The 26,016-nt window shown below is 38.9% G+C and overlaps 1 protein-coding gene across 2 annotated transcripts in view; it reads left to right on the forward strand.

Annotated features, from left to right (window-relative positions):
• The first annotated feature begins 358 nt into the window (after positions 1-358).
• The window catches only part of mafb (MAF bZIP transcription factor b), a 107,202-nt gene continuing 81,544 nt past the window's right edge, over positions 359-26,016 (forward strand). For both annotated transcript variants that reach the window (XR_009654077.1, XM_060914716.1), the window contains exons 1-2: positions 359-1,733; positions 8,193-8,260. Coding sequence is in view for 1 of the 2 variants with exons in the window: in XM_060914716.1 (XP_060770699.1) it covers positions 757-1,733; positions 8,193-8,220 (1,005 nt within the window). In the remaining variant the exon portion in view is untranslated. The remainder of the gene's footprint in view (positions 1,734-8,192; positions 8,261-26,016) is intronic.

Consider the following 26,016-nt stretch of genomic DNA (forward strand, 5'->3'; position numbering starts at 1 on the left):
GATTAAGTGCCTTGCTCAGGGGCACTTAAACCAGTCCAGGGAATCGAACCAGCAACCTTTTGGTCCCAAAGCTGTTTCTCTAACCATTAGGTCATGGCTTCCCCTTAATAAAAAAAAAATGCTACTGATGAAATAATGTGAAAGAATGAAAGTCTCAGAGCTCGGACATCAGTCAGGACTCCGTGTTTGGAAAACTTTGTTTCTCCTCTAGTATGTAAATTCGAGCTCAGATGCAACGCGCTCATTGGCTCCGAACCCGATTCCATTTCCTCTTTCAGATGTGACGTCAGAGCGCCTATAATGCTTTTATACTCGTCTGCTGGGCGACCCTTTAAAAACTACAACGAGCCCGCAGTTCTCTTTTTTCAGCAAAGCAACAATTTACCAGTCACATGCACGTTAACCTCCTCAGTTTTACGCAATTGTAGAGAAAAAAAAAAAAGCAACAACAACAACGAAGCCATGAAGTGTTAAATATTTCCAATCCAGTCGCACCGACACTCGCCCGCAGAGAGACAGAGGAGCAGGAGAAAGGCGCGCGCGCTGCTCTCACGCGTCCGTGAGAAGCGAACCAAGCCCCAACCACAGGCTATTAATTTATAAAATAAATCCTCTCGCCTCGCCGCAAAGCCGACAGCCTTTTTTCACGGTTCTGAAGAATTAAATAAAGAAATCAAGCTGGCTCACGCCGTCTCGAACTCGACTAGTTTGACAGCTGCTCTTTACCCCCTTTGGAGGACTGTCAACAGCAAAAGGATGGCATCAGAACTGGCAATGAGCAACTCCGACCTGCCCACCAGTCCCCTGGCCATGGAATATGTTAATGACTTCGATCTGATGAAGTTTGAAGTGAAAAAGGAGCCGGTGGAGCCCGACCGCAGCATCAGCCAGTGCAGCCGCCCAGTCGCCGGCGGATCCGTATCTTCCACCCCGATGAGCACGCCTTGCAGCTCGGTTCCTCCTTCGCCAAGCTTCTCGGCGCCCAGTCCGGGCTCGGGGAGCGAGCAGAAGGCGCACCTGGAGGACTTCTACTGGATGAGCGGCTACCAGCAGCAGCTGAACCCAGAGGCGCTGGGCTTCAGCCCAGAGGATGCGGTGGAGGCACTGATCAGCAGCGGCCACCAGCTCCCCAGCTTCGACGGCTACACCCGGGGCCAGCAGTTCGGCAGCGCGTCGGGCGCAGGAGGCACCGTGGCCGGGGAGGAGATGGGTTCGGCGGCCGCCGTGGTCTCGGCTGTGATCGCGGCGGCGGCGGCGCAGAACGGCAACCCGCACCATCACCACCATCACCATCACCACCACCACCACCCCACGGGGCACCACGGAGCGCCCGGAGCGCCCGCCAACGGCAACGCGGCCGGGGGCCACCAGCACACGCGCCTCGACGAGCGCTTCTCCGACGAGCAGCTCGTCACCATGTCCGTCCGGGAGCTCAACCGGCAGCTCCGCGGCGTCAGCAAGGAAGAAGTGATCCGGCTCAAGCAGAAGCGGCGGACGCTGAAGAACCGCGGCTACGCGCAGTCCTGCCGCTTCAAGCGCGTGCAGCAGCGCCACGTGCTCGAGGGCGAGAAGACGCAGCTCATGCAGCAAGTGGAGCATCTCAAGCAGGAGATCTCCCGGCTGATGCGCGAGAGGGACGCGTACAAGGAGAAATACGAGAAGCTCATCGGCAACGGCTTCCGAGAAAACGGCTCGAGCAGCGACAACAACCCTTCCTCTCCGGAGTTTTTCATGTGAGTTTTTTTTTTTTTTTTTTTTGGCACTTCATAAAGAAGCGATTTCATCCGGTTAAAGGTTTTTCACGCAATTTATCTTGGTTTTTTTTTTTTTTTTGGAATATGAGGTGTTTTAGCAAGTCACCAATGGCACGTGACAACACTGAGCTTTTCCCCCTCTTTTTTCTTTACATAGCCTTTTTATTTTTTCTCTAAACAAAGGGGTCAGATTTACCAATAATAATAATAATAATAATAATAATAATAATAATAATAATAATAATAATAATTTAACATAGGAATCAGTACTCTCAGGCTTTCTTAGGTTTCACTTCTGTTAGTGTTATTAATAGCCTATTGGTATAGACCTCTGACACACACACACACACACACACACTACTTTTATAGGATATTTTTCAGTGTGGGTTTCTGTCTGTATGCGGTTAGGACATGGACGACTTTGCGCGTGCACAAAACTTTCCCTGCATAGGCTAATAACCACATTTATTTTTAATCTGAGCCATTATGAGCATGTTATAAACGCCTAAACATACAACCTGGTGTTGTCTAGCAAGGGACATGTCTACTTTTTTGTCTGCTCTTAACCATCTGTTGTGAAAATGGCATTAGGTTAATTATGCAACTTTTTTCCTCGTGCACTCTTGTAATATAGTGATTGTGCTTCCACATGCTGGTCATGTTGGTCCACGGTGTTTCACACTTAGCTGCCTTTTGAATGCACTTTTTACTTTTTTACTTTTTCTTTCTCTGTCTCTGTCTCTCTCTCTCTTTTTTGGGGGGGACTGATTCGGCATTGCCTGCATTTCATCCTCCATCGTGTTCACTTTTTTGGGACTTGAAGCAAAAAAGTGAGCTCCATCCTCAGCACATGAACCTCTACCCTGTCTCCATTGAGTTTTGTCATTGAATCAGATCCTGTGGAAACTGCTCAGACTGGATTTTTATTTGGCAATGGCGAATGTGGCATGAATGAATGAATGAATGAATGAATGAATGAATGAATGAAGCATTGCTGAGAGCATATCTGCACTACATTTTGTCAGCGAGTATGTGAATGAAATCATTTTTTTTTTAATGTGTGAAATGTTTTCCCTCCAGTGTGTTAATACAAAATGCCAAGCTACAGGTTGTGCCAAGCAGTTATATGCTAAATTAGCATGTGCTTGATTAAGTAGGCTACATATTTCACATTTCTGCAAGTTCAGTGCACTATAAAAAGTCACATTGATTTTTAAAAAAATGTATCTGTAAAGACAGGGGATGCGATCCAAAAAATATATATATATATTTTTTAGCATGTGTTTGCTTAAGGAGCCCTTTAAAAACTGTACCCTAGAATGTACTGTACATTAAACATCACAACATCACAAACGGGACGATTTAAAACAAAAAAACACACCCTTTTATTTATGGTAAATCATATATATATATATATATATATATATATATATATATATATATATATATATATATATATATATATATATATATATAAGTTAATGTAATGTAAAGAAAGTAAACAATACCAGCTTATTAAACATCAGGAGACATTCTGAGCTGATGTTTAAGGCGCTTTTAGCCTGTAGCCTGTATTTTGCCTTTAAACCACAGCATCGACATCCACCTCATCAATAAATTTATAACTATGAAAACGGCTGTTTTGTTCTCTTATTCTTTTCTTCACCATTTTTCTTTCTCGCCTTTGCTCCAGTGAGCATCTGCGCCGAATAAAGCAAGCTTTATATTTATTTAAACATGTGTTGCAGCTGGAAGTCAAATTCAACAATTAAAATGCTTATATTGCAGTAAGCTGTTTAATATTTTTTAAACTATTTTGGAAAACTAGTCGAGTTTGTAGAGAAGACATACTGAAGCACTTGTTGCCGCCCAGAACGTTTAATTTAGTTTAGTTTTTATATTTAGTTATTAGTTTCAATATAATATTATTCAGCATTATGTGCAATAATCATGACAACATATAGTCTTTTATTATTATTATTATTATTATTATTATTATTATTATTATTATTATGTTTTTGTTTCTGTGCGTCTTCCATCCATTCCTGATATTTCAGTGTATTTATTTGTCCTGATGTATTTTCAGTAATGATTAGACTAGTGTTATTGCCTCAATAATACTATTTGAGTATGTACTGTCTTTCTAAAAAGTTGTCTGACAGTTTTCGGGATGATCTTTGGGACTGAAGCGTGATTACTGAGTGTAATGAGACTAAACCAGCTCTGACTCCTGCAGGCTACAGGTTTGTTTTTCAGGTCTAAAGCCGATGACCTTCGCTCTCTGCGGTTAATAATTCATTCACAAAGTGGCTCCTAATAATCACTAGAACCGCTCAGACTCGCTGAATATTCACAACACTTACTTTTATACCTTTTTTTTTTAAACTCCGAAATAAACCCGGCTCATTTTGGCTAATAGAATGTAAACAGATAACGCGGTGCCATTTTAGTGTCGAGTCCCCGTGAGCCTCTGAGGAGGCATTTATCACCACGAACCAGTCACGTGATCACAGTTCACTCTGAAGTGTAGACCTAGTTTACTCCATTTTCACGAAAAATAATTAGAAACCACTACAAACAACACTAAAATGAATATATGATTTTGTCCCTTGTGCACTTCTTCCCTGTAACCTGTATATTATGGCCTTGAATTTTTTTTTCTTCAGACTTTAGAAAATGTTCAATTCCAGCATATTAGTTGTGTAATAACTATAACACATTTGCTTTTGGTCAATTCGTGTTCAGGCTGATGTTTAGGAATGATATCACAATGCAAGTGGTGCAGTATGAGAACATCCTGGATATTGAGTTGATCAGGGCATTGCAGTGCTGATCACCTTGAAGAAAAAGCTGACATATTTAATATTGGTTCATGTCCATTGTTGTATTGATCAAAGTATAGAGTTCGAAAAGTATCCTCCAGCAGCTGGACACACCCATAGTCTTCCTCTTTCTCTGTCTGTCTTTCTGTGACTGAATTTCTCATGGCTACGTACAGACCTTACGCAGTGAACGGGATTAAGTGTGGTCCGAGAGTTCTCAGCACAGCACGCTGAGGTTCAGCTCTCAGTCGGGTGCCAGCAGCCTGCAGGCCGTGGGCAGCGTTCTGCCCTGTGGAACATACAGTCATTTCCTGTGTGATTAATAGGAAAGAATCAAGCTCTTTTTTTTAATTCTTGCTCCTTTAAAATGATGAATTATTGGCCAGCTTCCACTGTAGGCCAGGTTACTGTAATTTATTGCTTTTCTTCCTGATTAGGCCAATATGTAGTGCTGTTTAATTACAGTATCGTAGAACTGTAGCATGCACATCCTCCTGCTGGGGTATACTGCTGGAGCTTTTGTGTCAGTCAATAGTGAGTTTCTGCTTGCTGACTTGTGATGTCATTTTCAAGTCTGATGACATCATGTTATTTGCATGTAATTATATGGATTAGGAATGCTTCGGGTATTAGCATACTAACAGATAAAAACCAATTAAATCAGGTGCGAGTTCATGACTTTTATGAGATGGGTTTTTCCTGACTATTCTCTGGGATAGGGTACCTTTGCCTCTTTTGAATGGCATCTTGATGGAACAAAGTGGTAATTATCCTTTTTTAATGTGATGCGTTTAACAGAGTGGCCAACCATGCGAACAAATATCACGTACGCATGTGAGTAAACGTAAATGAGTTTGAATAAAAAACGTTTCTGTACATATATGAAACAGCAGATTTAAACACTGACGCCGTCACAGCTGTTTCAAAATAAATAAAATATAATAGTTCCTTATTTTATATTCAAAATATTTTATCAGTGTTTCTGCTCGATAACTAGTGCTGAAATAACACAACATATATTTACATATACAAATAACACACACACACACACACACACACACACACACACACACACACACACACACACACACACCTGCAGTTGTTGTAAATTGCATACTCTTGAGACTGTATTCTGCTTAATTCAATCACAAGCGGAATATTGACACCGTATGTGCCCTGATCATTGGCCACGGGCAGCTGTGATTAGGTTAATACTGATAATACAGTTGTCTTCTGTCACTATATCGGCCTTTTACATCAAAGGTCAACAATGAGAACTCACACATCAACTCATGCATATTGGCATCTGAATCATGTACATGCATTAAGGTAAAGGATATTATCTCTAATCATATCAGTGAGTTCCTGTTTTGGAATCAATGCTCTCTCTCTCTCTCTCTCTCTCTCTCTCTCTCTCTCTCTCTCTCATCTCATCTCATCTCAAGATAAGTCATGGATTAAAATGAATTGTACATTAGTATTGTCATATATACATAAAATAACAACATAAGATCATGGTGATTTACCAAATATATTCTGTGCCATGTGGGATGCTAATAACAATGTAATAAACATTGTGCTTTCATTCATTTACATATCTCTATTCATCACCTTCTAGATCAGTTCCTTTGACCAATGATCCAAGTATCCCATTTATAAACAATTCTGTCTCCTCATAATCCTGTACAATTAAACCTAAATGATTTCATTGAATTTTTTTTTCCAGGTATGTTCCGTTCTAGTGAGTCCTATTGATGCTGTGAAGCTGGTGCACATAGGAGGACAGGATTAAAAGAGGAAAAAAAAACTCTGGAAAACAATCTCAGTAGCCAGCAGTCCAGGCTCATCTGCATCTCTGCCACTAAACATTTCCATTTAAAGTGATTTAACGGAGCAGAGTTTATGTCCCTGCTGCTGCATGTCCATCATTCACCGACATGCCTGCTTCCCCCCTCGACCCCGCTCACGCGCTGAGTTATAGGGCATTTATTTGAAAAGCTAATAATTTAAGCTTTTTCCCCCCCGTCCCAGTATAGGGTCGGTCTGCTGCAGTATTTTTAAAGATGTCATGTTTATATCCTGAATATGTGTTTCAGCCTGGACTATGACTGCTTCAAGGAGTGAAGTGTGCAAGAGAACTACTCTGTGTGTGTGTGTGTGAGATAGTAGTGACAATATAGCAAACCATGAAACTACCGAATTACTAATTAAAATCATTTGTAGCGTTACAAAGCTGAATGTATTAATAATTAATTTTATTCATGTTGTGTCTTTTTGTAGTTGTACTTGCGTTTGAATGGTACGAGGATTTGGACAGCTGGAAAATGAGAGACTTAGTGGAGCTGTTGGATGCAAAATGAGGACTAAATTAAAATCAAGATAATTTATTGCATAAAAATTGCCTATAGTGTTCGTTAGTTTTATTTTATATAGAGGCATGTGCATGCTGAAGTGTGTGTGTGTGCGTGTGTGTGTGTGTGTGTGTGTGTGTGTGTGTGTTTGTGCATGTGTCATATTTATAACTGTAAGATCTGGCCTCGTGCCCATTCTGTGTTCTACCTGCATCTCAGTGCAGCTGGCAAGGTGATTTACTGGCAGTGTATCTTAGCTGCAGTCATACTCTCTTTTTTTCTATCTCTCTATCCATCCTTCTCTTTCTCCTGCATCTTCTCCTTAGCCAGCCAAAGAGACATTGATCTCCCAGCCGTGCAAGGTGACCCCACAGTACAACACTTCCCCAAGTCTTTCCTTTCTTCTCCCCTCCTTTCTGTCTGTCTCCTCTTTCTTCTCTCTGGGAGCGAGGGAAGGGTCTCGACCCGCTGAGTGATGTCACGTCCGGCAGGGGCAGAGCAGAGCAGTTAGAGGAATATTTAATCCTGGGATGTCTAAAAAGCTTTCTCCTATCGATAAAGCCCTCCTATACAGCACTCAGGCACCAGCCTGGAGTATTCACACATTCATCGGTTTGTGTGTGGTTGTTGGCCAACAGTTACAGCTATTTTTGAAAGCAAGCTTTAGTAACCTTAAGCAGGCATGACACGTCAATCCATACGAGACTGTGGTGACAAACTTTTAGCGACAGCTGCCGGTTCAGGGCAACACACACACACACACACACACACACACACACACACACACACACACACACACACAGAGAGAAATAACAGCAAAAATGGTCTTCCTGATCTCAGAGGGTTTGTTCATGATAATAATAACTCTGTTTTTATATGATTAAGGAAAGGTAAACATCTAACATGCTCAAATTGAGCAAAATGTCAATCTGAATCTGAAAGCATCTTCTTCCTACATATAGTAATGCTGTAGAATCACAAAAAGACATTTCTACAATTCTCATAGTAGAAGAGTGGATTTTAAACTGTATGAAAGTTGATCAAATAGCAATAAGGAGAGGCAAATTGTGATATCTAATCAGGAGATCGCTAAAGAGTTTAAATATGTGAATCTTAATTTCAGTATTCTATAATCAAAATTTTACATGTTGCATAAGTTTGCATGTTGTCATTAAAAAAAAATACATGCTTAATTTTCCTTAATGAAAGCCTATAGTTTGGTATTGTTCCTCATGTTTTATTCTCTGTGGGTTTTTTTTTTTAAGGTCTTCAAGAAAATTTCTGCACCTGTGATGTGAAATGTGAGTCGTAATCTTCACCCCTGCAGTCTGAGGTAAGATTGCAGACCCAAGCTAATATTTCCCTTGATATATCTTTATGTTTGAGACTCATAAAGGTTATTTGATTTCTTCGAAGTAAGTCGTCATCTGGTCATCTCACCGTTATCGATTATATCATTTTCTGCACTAAATTTTCTTTGGAATCGGTATTTTTAACGTTAAAATATTTTCCAGAATGTTTTCTCAGTGTTTTGGAAACCTTTATGAAGATCATAAATACAGACACAGTCAATCATCCCAGCCAGAAATATTCATATTTCAGTTTTCTTTTGAAAGAAATACATTTTTAGAACCAAGATTTCAGAGACTAAAATAATCTGAAACACTTTAATGTTTTATGTTACAGATTTTACTGAAGTCAGTAATAAAATAATAAAATGAATGATACAATACTTCGGTAAATGATATTAAAACACTTTTATCAAGTTCACTCTTAAATGAGAGAGCCCCAACTGTAGAATTGCTCTTGATTAACAGATTCATAGCCCAGAAAATCACTTGACGCAAAGAATTTGACTCTGATTTTGAAGTTACTTGCTGTGATAAACATTTGGAACAAACTATTTTCCAACATAGTAGGGGTGTGTTGTACTGTATTTGAAATGACAGAGAGGGTATTCTGACTAATTAAGATTAGTTTGACCAGCACTTCAGGAGACCCAGGGCACCTCAACCTCAGGCCCGAGACAAAATGTGGGTTAGGGACTAATTTCTAGTTTTTCAGAACAGATTGAAGTGAGAAGCAGGACTGGTTTAGTCCAGGTTGCGTAGGGTTCTCTGCCTCCCACGCGGAGAAACTGAAACAGTCGTCGACCTTCTTTTTGCTCTCAGGATTGAAGTGTTAACTTTGTTTAAAGGTTATGTGGACAAAGCAGGGCGGATTGTGTTGTTGTTTGTGTGCAACTCTGAAAATGCTCACTGTATAACCCAGGAATAAGACACACTACAGTGTCGCAGCTGCCTGAAGTTGATACACACATTACAAAACGTCTTACTTAGCTTTGTGTGCACTTTTACACGTCTGTGAGAGAGATTGCCATAAAACCGTGTTTGAGTTTGTGTGTGTGTGTGCTCATATTCTGAGCGCATGACGAGAGGATGAATATGATAGGACGGTATTGGGCAGGCTCCTGCATAGTGCAGCACTTTTCTCTACTGTAACTCTGGGACACGATGCTGAGGTCACCCACAGAGGAGAGGATGAATATGATTCTACCTCTCTCTCTCTCTCTCTCTCTCTCTGTCTCTTTTTCTGAAAAGAGAGAACACACGGTCAATCCTGCTCTTTCCTTCCTGTGAAGTAGCACCTGCTGTGCATCTGAATTTGTATGTGTGTGTGTGTGTGTGTGTGTGTGTGTGTGTTAAAGCTGTGAACCGTAACCAAAGACAAGCACGAACATGGCTATCTTTAGCGGCGAGCTCCTGAAGACATTCTCTCCTCGTATGGATACAAATATAACTCAGTAACGTACATCCTGGCCTTATCTACCACAGCCTGCAGCCCAGTTCAGCCCAGCATGTTACACACACACACACACACACACACACACACACACACACACACACACACACACACACACTGTAAGCATTTGCTCAATCAACATCACAATGTGCTTACATTCTGTAATAAGCTTGAGAACCCATACACGTGGCGAAACCGAAGAGAGAAACACCAAGTGGACACAGCAGGAGTTTCACAAACAATCACATTTAAAAATGATGCAAATTTAATTCTCACAAAACTCAAACAGGAAATTATGAGCATATTGACCCCTGAAGGCTCATTATTGGACCTCAAGGTATCACCTTTTAGCACTAAAAAGGTACATATATGTTCCCAAGCAGTGTATAAAGGGTACAGTTAAGTACCGTAGAGAGTTCTGCCCCAGTGACGAGCCGCTGTACCCCTAAAGGTACAATAATGCACTTTCATTTCTGAGAGTGCATTTGCCTAATCTTACTGATGACATTATTTCTTCTTATTATTATTTTTTAAAACCCTATTTATATTTTTTTTATATTTTAGGACCATATTTTGCTTTTACAAAATTATTAACACCCTCAACATCTCATCTTATTATAGTTATTCATTACAAAGTGCTATTTTCAATGACTACTATGAATTATTTAGTAATTAGTAATTTATTATTTAGTAAGCAGAGTCAACCTGAAGATTTATACTGGGTGAAATATATTGTCTTTATTAATAATTTGCCTTAATTAAACCAGTGTGATATATTATAGAGATGTCAACCCGACTTATAACTAATTCTGTGTTCAGAGGAGGGATGTTCACCGTTCATATGATGGTCAACTCAAGAGCGTTAAATACTCTTTCAGAAATGGTGTATATGCACAATAGACATGAAAGCAGAGAGAGAGAGAGAGAAAATCATAGGAAATCAAGGACAGTGAAGTAAGGAATATAAAGAATCACAACTTCCCAACTTGTTCATGCACATTTATAGTTAACAAAACTGAAGCAGAAATAGACTTTTCTAATGGCTAGTAAGACACACAATCACATGAAACACCTTCATCCAGAAATCTGTCCTGAGCTCAGATTCAAGGATCAACTAATGAGTAGTACAGCACTATGTAGGAAAAAAAACCCCGACAGAAATAAAAAACAATATATACAAAACCTGCAGAAAAACCATAAGAAAGAAGAAATGCACAAAAAGGAAACTGCCCTGTAATTTGCATTTCATATACAGTACTGTGAAAAAAAAATCTTAGGCACTCTATTTTTTTCATACAAACTTTGTTATAGATTTCTAGTTTATGACTTCTACATTATCAAGTCAGTACAAAAACATTTTAGAGTCCAAATGTTCATTTTCCAGCACAAAATTAAATGTTACAGGAAAAAAAAAGTTTGTATCCCAGCAGCATATTACATACGAGACCACTTTTCAGATTAAAAAAGAAAACATAATGAAAACTACTGGGTTTTGCTGCAAAATTAAGAAGCGAGTGTGACAGTCAAAGTGTCCAGAAGAACTCAAGATGCTCAGTAAAACCTACAGCTCATTTCATTGTAAAACTGCACTCATTGTACCTGAGACTACCGTTTTTTAAAGTAAAAGGTCGTCACACCAAATATTGACTTTGTTTCATTTATTATGGCTTACTGCTGTTTATAGTATTGTTTTTTTAAATGTTGAAACTTTTCATTTCATCATTTTTAAGCCATTTTTGGTCGACAGCATTTCTTTACATGTGCCGAAGACTTTGGCACAGTACTGAACTATGTTCCAGTGGAATGCTCTGAACAATTTAATTTGTAAATATATATGTATAGATATTATTTTCTTTCTTTATTTTTTTTAATAACGGATGCTGAGAAACATTCATCCAGTAGTCTGTCGCAGTCTCAGAAAATGTTTTCTCATTTAAGAGAGGGGTAACTAAGCTGTACAGCGATGTATTGCCTGTATTTAGTGACCTGCACCCTGGCGCTCTCCTTCACTCGGCTCTGAGTCCCTGTGTAGAGGCACAATAAGTAGCCTTGCGCCCTCTGGTCAGTTCATCTGTGTCTAACCTTGCTGAGGATGAATGTGTCTGAGATGAAGGAGCCATCCATATTGCTCTCTCTGCCATCCCTCCATCCCTCCCTCTTTTGCTCTCCCTGACACTCTCACTTTTATTCTAGCACTTGCAAAACCCAAAGCTGGAAATTTAATGGCACATATTTCCCAGGCAAGGCTGTAGGAACAGGGTGCCTCTTCCCCCCTTGTTAGCTTGATAAATAACTTCTCTGGCCAGAAAGTGCTGAATTTTAGGTTTCTATGTCTATTTTCTGCAGGCTGACATTAATTTTGCGTGCTCTGCAGGAACTAACTAACAGAAATAAATAAATAAGGCAATGAGAGGACTGAGGCGCGTGCTGCCAGCCCATTATGTGCTTCCTGTACACACACTCATGCATGCCCCATTTGTTGGCAGATGGGCAGCTTATTTTTTTAACCTATTTGGTTTGTGAGAGTTTGCATTGCCATTGCTTTTTATTTGTTCGAATAAGGTTAATTTTATAAAAGCCTGTAATACATTTACATGAACCTGTGTTCAAGCTCACACGTCCACAACACAAAACAGAAATACATACGCAAGTGTAAAATAGACATGGACACACAAAGCCATTAATAATCATGAAGTTTGTCCTTTATTGTATACAGTACATACACCAGACCCTCTCTGTCTCTACACACACACACACACACACACACACACACACACACACACACAATATGTATGTGTGTGTGTGTGTGTGTGTGTGTGTGTGTGTGTGTATGAAAATAACAGTTATTCCACAAAATTGAGTCGGATATGCGCATAGCTGCGTCAAGTTGGCTATAAGCCATGTACGCCAAGATTGAGTGGAATAACTGTTTTATTTTATCCACATTCACTGGATTTTGAGAAACAGAGCATTTTTATTTTTTGCAAATTTGATAAATAAAAACTATACAAAACGTCCGGCAAAATCATTTCCGCTTAGAATGTAAACAAACCGCCGAAATGACAGTCACAATTTGTGAAAAATGCTATAATGATAATTCTTGACAAAATAAAAAAAGATATGTCCTTACCATCACATACTTTTATTCCATACTTTGTTGCTTTTTTTTTTTGTATTTTTTGGGGGTTTGTTTTCTAGTAGAGTTTTTATTTCATCCTCGGTTGGTTCATTAACATGGTCCACCATTTTCTTTTCTTCTTTTTTTGGCAGCTGGCAAACCAACTTAAAGGTGCATTACTGCCACCGACTGGGCTGGAGTGTAAAACAGGAGATACTGGGGGGGGGGGGACTATATTCTTTTATTTAGATATTTCTGTTTCTTTTAAATACTTGATAACAAAATGATATATCTCACTTGATGCACTCCGCCATTTTGTTTTTCTCTACTAATGGTATATGAGCTAATATCCTAGTAGTAGAGCCAATCAGAGCGCACAATTGCTCATATCCAGTGAAAGTGGATAGAATAAATAAATAAATTAATAAATAAACACACACACACACACACACACACACACACACACACACACACACACACATACATATATATATATATATATATATATATATATATATATATATATATATATATATATATATATATATATATGTATGTATGTGAAGTTTATCTTCGAGTGGTGAACATATTCACGAGTGCGCAAAGCAAATGAGTGAAATTATTTTCAACATGAGAAGATAAACTTCTTAATCAGGAATTATTATACATACTATTATACATACAGGACACTTTTTCAATTGAATAAAAACGTGTTCTATTCCCTTCTCGCGGGTTTCCTTCATTTGGTTTGATAGCAATGCAATATTGTTATCATATCGCTTATCCTATGTGTATTACGTCACTCTACAAACTGGAGAATGAGTGCTGAATATGGTTTATGATATCGCATGGTTGTGAAGACAACATGATGTCACACATCAGAGCTGATGTGAATATTCAATGAGAAAGTTTTCTGCTGCGCATGCACAGAACCATTTCTTTGTTCGCCGGCAGTGCCATCGACTGTGTATGTATAATAATAATAATGTTGGCTGGCTTTTTTTCATGGTATATCAGATATATTCCATTCAGCAAGCATGATATTGATCTCGTCTTTGACTCATTCAATATTATGCTAGCTGAATGGAATATATCTGATATACCAGGAAAAAAAGCCAGCCAATATAATTTAAATATGTCACTCAGACCCACGATGGATTACGTATGAAAAATCCAAGTTTTTCAACAAGAGAAGATAAACTTCATATCTTCAAGTCAGCATGTGATGTTCTTTTTATTATATAGACACATGCACAAACAAAAAGTTCCCAAATTAATCCAAACAATTTATTGATTTCCTCAATAAATGTTAATAAATAAGAGTTATGTCACGGTTTTGGTTCTCCATGTTCTGGATGTAGCTCGTATGGCGTATTTCCCAGGAAAACACTCATGACCATATGACACCTCTACTCATTCATAGGGTTTTCTGTATTGTGACTATTTTCTACATTGTAGAAACAGCATATATGGAACATATATGGAATTATGTGGAAAACAAAAAAGTGATTGATAAAAAAACAAAATATGTTTCATATTATAGATTCTTCAAAGTAGCCAGCGTTTACCTTGATGACGCTTTGCACACTATTGGCGTTATCTTAACCAGCTTCATGAGGTCATCACCTGGAATGCTTTTCAATTAACAGGTGCCTCGTCAAAAGTTAATTAGTGCAATTTCTTGCCTTCTTAATGCATTTGAGACCAAACAGTAAATGGTAAATAATAATAATACAGTAAACAGCCCTATTCCACAACTGTAGTAATCCATATTATTTCAAGAACCGCTCAACTAATTAAAGAGAAACGACATCCATCATTACTTTAAGACTTGAAGTGACTTTTTATTAATAAAAAATATGAATTTGAAGGTGTGTACAAACTTTTTATTGGTTTTATATATATATATATATATATATATATATATATATATATATATATATATATATATATATATATATCACACATTGTACACTGTACACATAAACTGTTACTATCTACAATTATACATAAAAAATCTCTGTAACATGCCAGGCTTTAAATCAACGTTTTCTCTGAGGATAGTCACAAGCACACTCACACACTGGTGTACCGCTGTTAATTCACTTGAGATGTTCCTGTAGCTTGGCAATGTTTAACTCAGTCTCTAAATGAAAGAATAATATGAACTACAATCTGTGACTAAAGTGGGGTTTGCACAGTAATCACTGGTCATTAGAAATGTATGAAGACCTTGTGAGAAAGAAGATAGGGAATTGGACATGACCTATGATATAACACTTTTTAAAAAAATCTTATTTCATCAGCTATGCCACAACATAGTGCTTGAAATGGAATAAAATAAGCAACAGAAAATCTTTATGCAATGACAATCAAACATGTGCCTTTGTTCAGCTTTGAACTGCATAAATGTCTTCTAGTTGGAATTACTTATCTAAAAATTAAATTAGACAACCATTATTTAAAGAACAGTTTGGATAAAAGTGAGCTTTGGTACAATTCCTTCCTTATTCCAAAAGTGAGACCAGTCTAGATATGTTTAACATTGAAAGTTTGCTTCTTAATCTTTAATACCTGAGCTATGAGGCTAATCGAGCTAACATGTCAGAGAAACATATAGCAACCTGTTTACATGCTTGTAATTTATTTTACTTAGATGTAAAATGAAATAGCAGGATATGTTTTTTTTAATTAAAATCTAATTGGAACAATATTATCATCTGAATATACATTTCCATTGTTTGCTTTTGCCTTCAAGATGGCTGCTACTGTTGTTTTTAGACGTGTGCTGTATTTGTGTCCATTGCAGAGAACATGCAGCGATACACAGCGATCCACGGTGATACAGTGTTCGACGCCACATAGGCAATTCTACTGGAGATTAATTGGTGCAGTTCGAGGCGTGTGCGTGGTCATTTCAGCAGGCGTTAAACTGATAGATATGTTTCCTTTCCTTTAAATAACATTAGCCTTCTCGCTTCAGAACAGGACTAAAGAAGCAAACTTCAGATGCCAAACATGTTTTGACTCGCTGACTAGCATATTATATTTATATATATATATTATATAAATATAATATATAAATATAATATATTAATATATATATTAATTACACAAAAATGATTTACTGATACATATTTTTATTAAAACAGTCTCATTATAAATGAGTAATATAGTGGTAACGCTTTACCTTACAGGTTCCCTTAGCTAACATTATTTACTGCAATAGTTAATGTTAACAAACCATAAACCTCAGTATTAATAAACCATCGGCAATATTAACAAAATAACAGTGCATTAACATCTTTAACACTTTTTAAAATTTTATTAATGAATATTTGTTTACATTTTATTGAAATACTTCTGACTAGTGTTTATCCAACCCATTACTAAAAATAAGTTGACTTAAATAAAAAAAATCAATTACAGCACATCTGAAATATTGATATTGTACTGAATTTTGGCGTCTAGGTGTAAATATTACAACTTTCTATTCAGCCTAACTTCTGGCCTTTGTCAGGTCTCAATCACAAGCATGTTCAGTAGGGTGTTGGTTCATTCTGGTCATTATGAGGATTAATTTTACTCATTCGTAGTATAAACATTGTTTGATGCACATGTTGATTATTTGATTTACTTGGTTTATTATTGTTGTTCTTTTAAATCAGTCAATACAATCTCATCTCATCTCATTATCTGTAGCCGCTTTATCCTTCTACAGGGTCGCAGGCAAGCTGGAGCCTATCCCAGCTGACTACGGGCGAAAGGCAGGGTACACCCTGGACAAGTCGCCAGGTCATCACAGGGCTGACACATAGACACAGACAACCATTCACACTCTCATTCACACCTACGGTCAATTTAGAGTCACCAGTTAACCTAACCTGCATGTCTTTGGACTGTGGGGGAAACCGGAGCACCCGGAGGAAACCCACACGGACACGGGGAGAACATGCAAACTCCGCACAGAAAGGCCCTCGCCGGCCCCGGGGCTCAAACCCAGGACCTTCTTGCTGTGAGGCGACAGCGCTAACCACTACACCACCGTGCCGCCCTCAGTCAATACAATGAACATCTCAATTGCTTTGTAAGCATTATGTATAGTATGATGCATTAATGTTGAACTACATGGTTTGTTTGTGTTAAATAGTGAGTTTAATAATGCCGGTTAAGGGAACTGTAATGTAAAGTGTTACCAAAATAGCACTGATCAAAGTGACGACTTCCCTTGGACTTGTTAATCATGCTAATAATATTTGGACTAATACAAAGACAAGTGAAAGTAGACGTCGTGTTATTGTACTGTATGTTGTTTACAGCCTATTGTTGTTCATAGAGTAAACACAATCACTATGTTTACATGCACAAAATATTCCATTTTTGTCCTTATTTGGAAAAAAAGACAGTATTCTTACTAAGCTGTTTACATTGCTAGTAACGTTGAATATTTCACTAATACTCACGTTTACATGCATTTACATTGCAAACTGTTGTCTTGTTGGTTTGTGTACAACGCACAGAGCTGACTGTAAACAGGGAAGAGGTCATGTTTCACAAACTCCATAAGACGCATATTCTGAATACACTGTATACATAATATCCAAAGAATGTTCCTAAAACCAGAGTAAAATCATCATATCCCGCATGGCTCAATCAGAAAATGCTGAGGCCAAATTCAGAATAGCTTAACGGAATATGCTGTTTATATGATCCGGATCAAATTCCGAATATTGTTGTATTTGGAATAATAGTGGAATATCAGTGTGCATATAAATGTACAGCCTGTGGACGGAATGGACACAGGTCACCATACTGTCAGCATTAATGAAGCAAGCAAACACTTAGAGAACTAAGGAGACTTTTTCCATCTGGTTGTTTTAGACCAAAAAAAAAAAAAAGTCTCACCACTTCCTTGACATTTCTGGATTGTTCCATGGTAGTTTTCTTAAAAAAAAAAATCCACAAATCCCTGGAAACCTGTTAGTGTTAGCCTGTGTTACACAAAACCCATTTAAGACTAAATGTAACACCGCATGCACAATAATCTCACTAGAAGTATATATTTTGTAGACTTGACACAGAGAGCTTTAAGCCTTGATAAACCCCGCTAATCCATCTGTAACATAAATCAGTCTGTGCGTTTGTCAAATGACAATTAGGTGCATATTTACAATTCACAAAAGAGTAACAGAATATATCGTACTTCTGTTCCTTTCAGTGCTGGGTTTTTGGACGGTTTCCCCTCCACAATACCTGTATCACTTTCCACTAAAAAAGCAACGTTTGCATTGGATTAGAGCGCAGATACTCAGCAATAGCTATTCATCTTAAATGCCTGATTAAATTTTCATGAGAGAAAGGAGAAAAGAGTGATAAGGGGAGCAGTGGGGCTTGTGAACATTTTTAAAAGCTTTTTAAAAGCGTTTTTAAAGCATTTCACAGGTCTTTAAAAAGCGTGATGCACTTAGAATGCATCCTTGTAGGAAAACAACTATACTAGTGTAAAGAAAGTGTCATCGGTAGATGTCATGAGCTCTCTTATATCAGCACGATTCAGGTAATTAAGCAATCAGCCTCAGTGTTATCCACTGAGAAATGCATCGGAAAGGTGATTCTAGAGCAGCGTATATGTTTCTCAGACCACTGCTGAACACACTATATCCTGCGCTATAGGAAACGCTCTTGAGTCGTCCTCTAAGTAAAGTGGGGGGGGGGGGGGGGGGGGGATTTTGAAAAAAGTCACTCGGTAGCAAAGAAAATCAAGTGAGTCAAATGAGTGAAGGAGCTTGGGTGAAGAGTGAAGGAAGCTAATTATTCTCGAAACATCTCGTGAGGATAAAAAAATGATCTTGTTATGGCAGGGAGAAGAGAAAATAAAATAAAATAAATTCTCGACTGGAAATTGTGAAACACTGTCATTAAACATTAAAGGAAAGTTATTTCAATGGAGCTTGCAGCGTCAAGAGAGTGTGTGAGCAATCAGGATCAACATACGTGGCTCTTAAACTGTAATTTCCTGAAGGTGAAGGTAGCTGAAGATTTCCACCTCTAGCACGCAGCTTCCAGATTTCTTATCTAAGTGGGTAATTATCATTCGACAATGTTGGACATGCAGCACAACAAAATGAGCTGCTTGAACCTGAAAAGCACCTCAAAACTCCTGCGAGCATTTATGTCATGCAATAGAAAACACACACACACAGAGAGAGAGCATTATTCCAGTCTGAAGGAGCCATCAAGTGCTGTTGCAGAAGCTCATTTCTGCCATGGGTGTGCGTATAGAGGGCTATCCTCAGTCATCAGAAGCAGAGATTTTCAAGAGAAAGCGCTTCCCTTCAAGCTGCCTCTGATATCTGTGTCCTTGATCAGGCACAGTACAGGGGAGGAGAGAAGGAAGGGAAGGAACAGATTTCTCTATTCTTTGTGAGGAGCTCTGAAGTAGTGATAAAACAGTGCTGGTACAACAGCAGTGTGAGCTGAGGAGTTTGGTGTGGAACTAAAATACAGCACACACACACACACACACATGCAGTGGGGAGAGAGAGAGAGAGAGAGAGAGAGAGAGAGAGAGAGAGAGAGAGAGAGAGAACTTCTTGCTATCGATGCGTCAGTAGCAATCAATAGAGGCCAGCGAAGGCCTTTCTCTTATCACACTATTGGATTGTGTGTCTGTGTCCTGCTGCTGGTGTATCTGGCAGTCCAGTTCCTCTCCATTATACACACAGACGCAGCACACTTCTGTTCATTACTACTGCCTCTATAGTTGACAGCACGTGATATATAAAAAAGATATTCAAAGATACAAATCAGGATGTGCTAATTTACCCTGAGAATGGATTAAAAACTGTGTTTGAATGTGTGCTCTGTATGTGTGTGTGTGTATGGCAGGAGCGCTGAGTGGTGAGATGTTCGAGAAGCGGAAGTAGCTGCATTCCCCTGGGCCCACTCAGTTGCTCATCCTGCACAATCCCGTAACCCCCATCTTGTTATGTTCCGGCCTCTGAATGTAACGAGAACTGAGTGATTTCTCCAGTGTTTCTTTGTAGCTTATCCTCTCTTCCTGTAAGTCCCTCACACTCTTTATTTTTTTTCCTCTTTGTGTAGCCACGTCGTGTCTTCAGCGATGAAGGACACAGATGCTTGACCTCATGCAGACAAGTCCTTGTGACATGCATTGACCTTTTAACCGCGGGGAAATTCAATAGCGAAGAGACAGTTGACATAACCTGGCAACCCCAGCAGCCTGACAGTCTCGAACGATAGCAGACAAGAGAGAGAGAGAGAGAGAGATGGGGATGGGGATGGGGAAAGCATTGTTGTTGTTGTTTTTTAAAGGAGGTGTGAGAAATGAAATTTGAGTGCAAGTGGACGTACAGTACAGGTTGAGACAAGGTGACTTGGCAGAGGGCGAAAGAAAAAGACATAGACAGAGGGGGAGGAGAATAGGGGTATGGATGGGTGAGCGAGACACACAACCAATATCTCTGAAGCAATTAGAATAATTTCAGATTAATATGCTAGTTCCTGTGTATGCGTATGTGCAGAGTGGAAACACTTTCACATCAATCGAAACAGTGTTTTAAAGCAGTGCGCATTCCCGCCCCAGCCGTTCCTAATCAGGCCTGCCAAGTGCACTCTGCTTTTCTCCAGTGTACTGTCATAATTATTCAGCTCTGCAGACACAAACGGGGTTCATCCACCAGCGTGAAGCTACAGTCGGCTTTTTGCTGAAGCTTCAGTGGGAAAGACTCGTAACCTCATGAGCTAGGCACTCGAAAATGTCAAACATCGGAAGGAAGAGCATTTAACTGCTTTTGGCTTTCTGTACACGCACACACACACACACACACACACACACACACACACACACACACACACATAGCTTTTCCATCAAGCTCATCACTTTCTGTGGAACACACAGAGAAGAGCTGGTAAATCAGGCCAAGTTTACCACACAGTCTGTGACCTGTATTCTCCGAGTCACCACAACAGTGAGGAGCGGTTATTATGAGAGGGTACTGCACTCATCTGATTTGAACATTTTGAACATAGATTTTTAATAAATAATTTCACACAATTTGCTTTTATTTTCATGTGTTCATATACAGTACTGTGCAAAAGTCTTAGGCACCCTATTTGTTTTCCATACAAACTTTGTTATAGATTTCTATTTTATGACTTCTACATTATCGAGTCAGTACAAAAACATTTTAGAGTCCAAATGTTCGTTTTCTAGGACAAAATTACATTTTAAAGAAAAAAAAGTTTGTATCTGAGCAGCATATTACATGCGAGACCACTTTTCAGATTAAAAAATAAAACATTATGAAGACTCCTGGGTTTTGCTGCAAAATTAAGAAGGAAGTGTGACAAAATGTCCAGAAGAACTGTGGCTGGTTCTGTAAGATGCTGAGTAAAACCTACAGCTCATTTCCTTATAAAACTGCACTCATTGTACCTGAGATTGCTGTTTTTTTTTTAAAGCAAAAGGTCGTCACACTGAATATTGACTTTGTTTCATTTATTAGGGTTTCTTGTTGTTTATAGTATTTTTTAAGCCATTTTTAAGCCATTTTTGCTCTACAGCATTTCTTCACAGGTGCCTAAGACTTTTGCACACGACTATATATATATATATATATATATATCTCATCTCATCTCATTATCTCTAGCCACTTTATCCTTCTACAGGGTCGCAGGCAAGCTGGAGCCTATCCCAGCTGACTACGGGCGAGAGGCGGGGTACACCCTGGACAAGTCGCCAGGTCATCACAGGGCTGACACATAGACACAGACAACCATTCACACTCACATTCACACCTACGGTCAATTTAGAGTCACCAGTTAACCTAACCTGCATGTCTTTGGACTGTGGGGGAAACCAGAGCACCCGGAGGAAACCCACGTCGACACGGGGAGAGCATGCAAACTCCACACAGAAAGGCCCTCGCCGGCCCCGGGGCTCGAACCCGGACCTTCTTGCTGTGAGGCGACAGCGCTAACCACTACACCACCGTGCCGCCCCTACTATATATATATATATATATATATATATATATATATATATATGTGTATATACACATGAGTGTTTTACTTGGAAATATGCCACTTTTCTTACAAACTACATGCAGGACATGGAGTGACATAATTCTCTATTTGTATTGTATTTGATAAATTTGGGTATTTATTGTTTGTGAATGTGGCCTTTCTGTGCGGAGTTTGCATGTTCTTTCCGTGTCTGCGTGGGTTTCCTCCGGATGCTCCGGTTTCCCCCACAGTCCAAAGACTTGCAGGTTAGGCTAATTGGTGGCTCTAAATTGACCATAAATGTGAGTGTGAATGGTTGTTTGTCTCTGTGTGTCAGCCCTGCAATGATCTGGTGACTTGTCCAGGGTGTACCCCGCCTCTCACCCATTGTCAGCTGGGATAGGCTCCAGGTTGCCCGCGACCCTGCACAGGATAAGTGGTTATGGATAATGGATGGATGTTTGTGAATGTGTCTATATAATAAAAGGAAAATCACACGTTGGCATGAAGTTTATGTTCCCATGTTGAAAACTCACATTTTTCATACAAAATACATTGCGGACCTGAGTGACATATTTAAATAATATTGGCTGGCATTGAGTGGTATATCAGGTATATATTCCATTCAGCTAGCATGATATTGAACGAGTCGAAGATGAGTTCAATATCATGCTAGCTGAATGCAATATATCTGATATATCATGAAAAAAGCCAGCCAATATTATTATTATACATATACATTCAATGGAAGTATTATAGATTTTACAAAAAGTTAAGAACAGGGGGTAACTTACCAATATTGAATGCTGATTCTGATTGAATGTAATTCAATGTTCTGTCAATCTAATGTACAAAGTCAAAGTTCTAACAATAAAAATGGTACAAGTGCAAAAAGCCTGAACAACCACCCAACTTGTATACAAGCTATATACAGGTTGACAGTTCAAGTTCAAAGTTACTTTTGGTCAGAGTTAATTGTTACACAGCAGTTGTTCAAAACAAAAGGGCTTTGCTGAGTGAAGTCGACGAATAAAGTCCTCTTGTAAAAGTCTCCGTCACTTTTCCTCAGCTACAGGTAGAACTTGGACTAAATTTTCACTATTGCTCTCTTTTCCAGTTTTTCGATGTCCATTGGTCTGTTTTTCTCAAGGTAAATATACGTGAAAAATATATAATGAAGTTTTGGTAGCCTTTCGGCTGTTCAGCGCATCTTTAGTTTCAGTTTATTTAATTAGTGCTTAAACTGAGCACTGAATTAACCCCATCTTCTCTCTCTCCCGGCCAACAAAGAAATGATTGTGTGCATGCGCAGCAGAAAAGTTGTCACTGGAGCTTCGCGTGTGACATCATGTTGTCTTGACAACATGCAATATTATAACAATATTGCACACTCATTCTCCATTGGGGAGAGTGGCGTAATACATGTAGGATAAGCAACATGATAACAGTATTGCATGCCATCAATAAACCCACTAGAAGGGAATAGAATACGTTTTTATTCCATCGAAAAAGTGGCCCGTATGTATAATAATTCCCGATATTTCACTCCGATGACGTCACTCACAGTGTTTTCCTGCTGATTGGACGTGTGTTGTCAAAATGGTAAACCGGTTCAAAATTAAAATTCTTTTGATTAACTTGTGGGGTTTTTTTTGTGTGCGTGTGTGAATGTGTCCATATAATATAAAGAACATTACACAGTGGTGCAAAGATATGAAGTCTATCTTCAAGTGGTGAATATATTTCACGAGTGAGCATAGTGAAGGAGTGAAACAGTTTTCAACACGAGTCAAATATTCTCTATATATATAGACACATGTACACAGTACCAGTCAAAAGTTTGGACACACCTACTCCTATTCATAGGTTTTTCTTTATTGTGACTATTTTCTTCACTGTCGAACAATACCAAAGACATCAACACTATGAACTAACATATGGAACATATACGGTATGGAATTATGTGGCAAACAAAACAGTGTTAATTAAAAAATATGGTTTGTATTTTAGATTCTTCAAAGTAGCCAGTGTTTCCCTTGATGACGCTGTGCACACTATTGGCGTTATCTTAACCAGCTTCATGAGGGAGTCACCTGGAATGCTTTTCAATTAACAGGTGTCTCGTCAAAAGTTAATTAGTGCAATTTCTTGCCTTCTTAATGCGTTTGAGATCAAACAATAAATAGTAAATAATATAAATAGAGTAAACATCCCTATTCCACAACTGTAGTAATCCATATTATGTCAAGAACCGCTCAACTAAGTAAAGAGACACGACATCCATCATTACTTTAAGAGATGAAATGTCTTCATAAAAATAATGAAAAACCATTGAATTAGAAGGTGTGTTCAAACTTTTAATTGGTACTGTCTAATATACTGTATCCGTTGTTTATTTAAATTTTAAATAAACCTTAAATTTAATATTAAATTTTTATGTACATGTATACTCTATAATAATTGTTTCTATATAATTTAATTTCTTCTCTGTCAGTAGGCATTTCACATAGAGGAAGTCATTGAGAATACAAAAACCTTGCGTGTGTGTGTGTGTGTGTGTGTGTGTGTGTGTGTGTGTGTGTGTGTGTGTATAAAACCGAGCATATCAAAGGCAGTTGGTGGTAAACCAGTGTGTGCGTGTGTGTGTGTGTGTGTGTGTGTGTCTTATCCCGATTCCCCTGGTAGGCTCCATGGATCCTCTGATGTAGTCTCCACTCACACATTGTGTTTAGTGCCGGAATTTTCCAGGGATAAAAGAAGCTCTTTAATGAGTCAACATTCAGTTCCCACATGCATCCTCATTTCCCTGCCTCTTTCTCTATCACACGGATTTCTCTCATTATATTTCTTTCAGGTGATTTGGAGAGAGAGCGAGCGAGCGAGAGAGAGAGAGGAGTATATATGTGTGGCCACAGAGGAATAGTTGTGTGTTTTAGCTTCAGAGAGCAGGTGTGTTCTCCTCAGTGAGAGTAAATTGAAGCAGACTGCTCCGTTTGTTAGATTAGTCTTTTTGATAATCTCCACAGCGAGTCTCCTCAGATAGGCCTGTATTAGATTACATGTTCACTAAAAACTCTTCTTCTCGGTGTGACTCTTGGGAATGAGAATGGTATGAAAATAAAGCAGACGACGTTAAAAAGCTCTTTGTAAAGACGACTGCCTTCAATTATATCAGATATTTATATCAAAATAATTCCTTCTCTAGTTCACACATATTGTTCGTCACTGTTTTCATCAAGTGAAATGAGATTAGAATACAGGAACTGCCATTTCCTTGTATTGAATAGAAGCAGTTATTTGTTCAAGTTGGGTAAAAGGTGCAAAAAATATATTTCTCACATCGTAAAGTTTTCCCAAACTGGCGTAAGTGTGTGTGTAACACTTGCACAGTGATCGTTGGTCATTCTCGGGTAACTCTCGTGGTTAGGGTTAGGCAGATATTTGAAGAAAGAGTAATGTGTGTGTGTGTGTGTGTGTGTGTGTGTGTGTGTGTGTGTGTGTGTGTGTGTGTGTGTGTTACATAATCAGGTCATGCAGCCACTGTCCTCTCCTTGTCATGATCCTCTCCATTTCTGGTGCTTACATTACTGCTGTGGACGACGCTAACACATAGTGGCAAAAAATATCCAGTATATTTTGACCTAAAAACTGTTATAGATTTAAAGAAGCGATAGCTTAGTAGAGAAAGTGAGAAGAGAAGGCAAGTAATGAGATAGAGAGTGAGTGTGTGTGTGTATGTGTGTGTGTGTGTGTGTGTGTGGGACAGAGAAAAGTGGTTCACCACACTGATTTGGCACACAGCATGAACCTGCTGTGCTTGCTGAGTAAATAGACTGTTTCTCTCTCCGCTCTCTCAGCCTGTCTCTTGGCTTCTCATATGCTCACTTGCACATGGTCTTCTTTACACCTATAAATATCGCCATGAAATGATCAGACAAAAACACATGATGGAGCAGGAAGGCCCCCCCCCCCCCCCCATCTCTGCTGTTTCAGCTCTATAATTATGTCCACGTTTTGTTGTGTTTGTACTCATGGTTAATGGTGTGAAATTAATGGCATAGACACAGGCAAACAGACTCATGTGGCCCGCCCCGCTGACGTACAGGTAATACATTCCACAGTGAGAACTTATTTATTTATTC

The sequence above is a fragment of the Neoarius graeffei genome, chromosome 2 (genome assembly GCF_027579695.1).
Source record: "Neoarius graeffei isolate fNeoGra1 chromosome 2, fNeoGra1.pri, whole genome shotgun sequence".
Taxonomy (NCBI): domain Eukaryota; kingdom Metazoa; phylum Chordata; class Actinopteri; order Siluriformes; family Ariidae; genus Neoarius; species Neoarius graeffei.